The sequence below is a fragment of the Solanum stenotomum genome, chromosome 9 (assembly GCF_019186545.1).
Source record: "Solanum stenotomum isolate F172 chromosome 9, ASM1918654v1, whole genome shotgun sequence".
NCBI classification, from domain to species: domain Eukaryota; kingdom Viridiplantae; phylum Streptophyta; class Magnoliopsida; order Solanales; family Solanaceae; genus Solanum; species Solanum stenotomum.
In genome coordinates this window covers 52,877,016-52,878,685 of record NC_064290.1, presented here as the reverse complement: position 1 = coordinate 52,878,685, position 1,670 = coordinate 52,877,016, and the positions used below count along the sequence as shown (strand labels likewise).

General features: G+C 26.2%; 1 protein-coding gene across 1 annotated transcript; it reads right to left on the bottom strand.

Annotated features, from left to right (window-relative positions):
- Window positions 1-334: 334 nt before the first annotated feature.
- On the bottom strand, window positions 335-1,285 carry LOC125877654 (uncharacterized). The gene has a single exon (XM_049558882.1). The coding sequence runs from the start codon at window positions 1,283-1,285 to the stop codon at window positions 335-337; it is 951 nt and encodes a 316-aa protein (XP_049414839.1).
- Window positions 1,286-1,670: the final 385 nt, after the last annotated feature.

Genomic DNA, 1,670 nt, shown 5'->3' with positions numbered 1-1,670 from the left:
ATGAACAACAAGTTATTGAGGTCTGAAATTCGAAGCTTTTTTCTTTTGCCATAAATATTGTTAGTATTATTTCTTTGAGTAGTTTTCCACAAGTAGGCACTAGGACATACAACAAAGGGAGGAAAATAGCTCCAAACATTGACCTATTACAAATTACATAATCATCTTGAGCTAGATTCACTTTTGTTTTACTTTTGTACAAATGATAGAGACGTAATCAACTCTCATTGAAAAGTACATAGTCATAATCGACACAAATTGATGACTCGTTCATACTATATGACTTAGCTTCCTCGTTAAAAACCAACAATTGCAACTTAACGATCGATCTCGATTAATTTGTACCATCAATAGTTAATGGTAAATTATAGATCTTGCTATATTCAATACTTTCTTGTAATTCAATTACCTCTTCATCCCCTTTTTCTTTCTTGCAATGAACATATAAAACTGTATAATTCACTAACTCAAATACCTTCAATAAACAAGAACCATTAACCAAAATCAACATTGAATTTTTCTTGTTAACATTCCATTTTTTAATAATAATTTGAGTACCCCAAAAAATAATTAAAGCCAATAAATTGAACACAACATTTAAAATAAACCCTTTCATCTCATTTCCCTTAATTATTTTTCTAGCTTTTCCAAGAGCCATAACTCCATAAGTACCTTCTTCAATAATTGAAACCACTAAGGCCATCACCCAAACGATCGATAAATAGAGATAAATAATATACGCGAATATCGCGAAAATAATAACCATCGAAAAATCATATAAGTTAGAGGTAGCTAAAAAAGGAGTTGCCATGGAAAAACAAAAGAAAAAATATCCAATAACAATAATTGTGGTGTAAAACATTGTGAAAATAAGCCTTTTGAATGATTTGAAAATCATGATACCTAAATCTTTGAAATTTAAAGTTTTATTATAGTATGATATAGAAGAAATTAAAATTATTGTGTTGGTGGAGAAAATTGAGATGAATAAATAGGAAAAAATTAATGAAAAATCAATTGCTAAAACAAGTTTAAAATTTTGGTTAATACTAGAAAGTAGACTAGTTAGTGAAGAACCATTTATACTAGAAATAGGAATGAAGGATTCTTTAATAAACATATCTCTTAACAAAGAATCAGAGGTGAATTTGAAAAATAAAAAGAATGTTGAGGTGAAAAGAAGATGAAAAATGGTAATTAATCCCATGATTTTTCCATTTTTTGGAATAAGTTGAATGGATTCTTTTAAAATTCTCACAAAACCAAAAAACTTGCAAAAAACCATTTTTTGTTAAGTTCTTGAAATTTTTGGATAATTATTATTTAAGGAGATCTAGATAGTGAGTTTGGATTTTTGTACTTTTAATTCAAAATCCATACATTTTATAAGCATTTGAAGATTTTGTAAGTATAAAGCTTTTTGAAGTTGTCAATGGAAGTAGAATTATGTTGTTTTTATTTTATTTATGAGGTCTTTGGTTGAAGTAGTCCCTTTTAAAACTACTATAGGCTAATTTATGCAAATATCTCTATATAAATTACTATATAAATTTTATCTTTATTTTAAAGAATCGTTTGATAGATTATTTTTCAGATAATATTAGATTCAATTTTAATATTTGTTTACAATTTTTTTAATCTTATAACAAAATATTAATATTTGTAGTAAC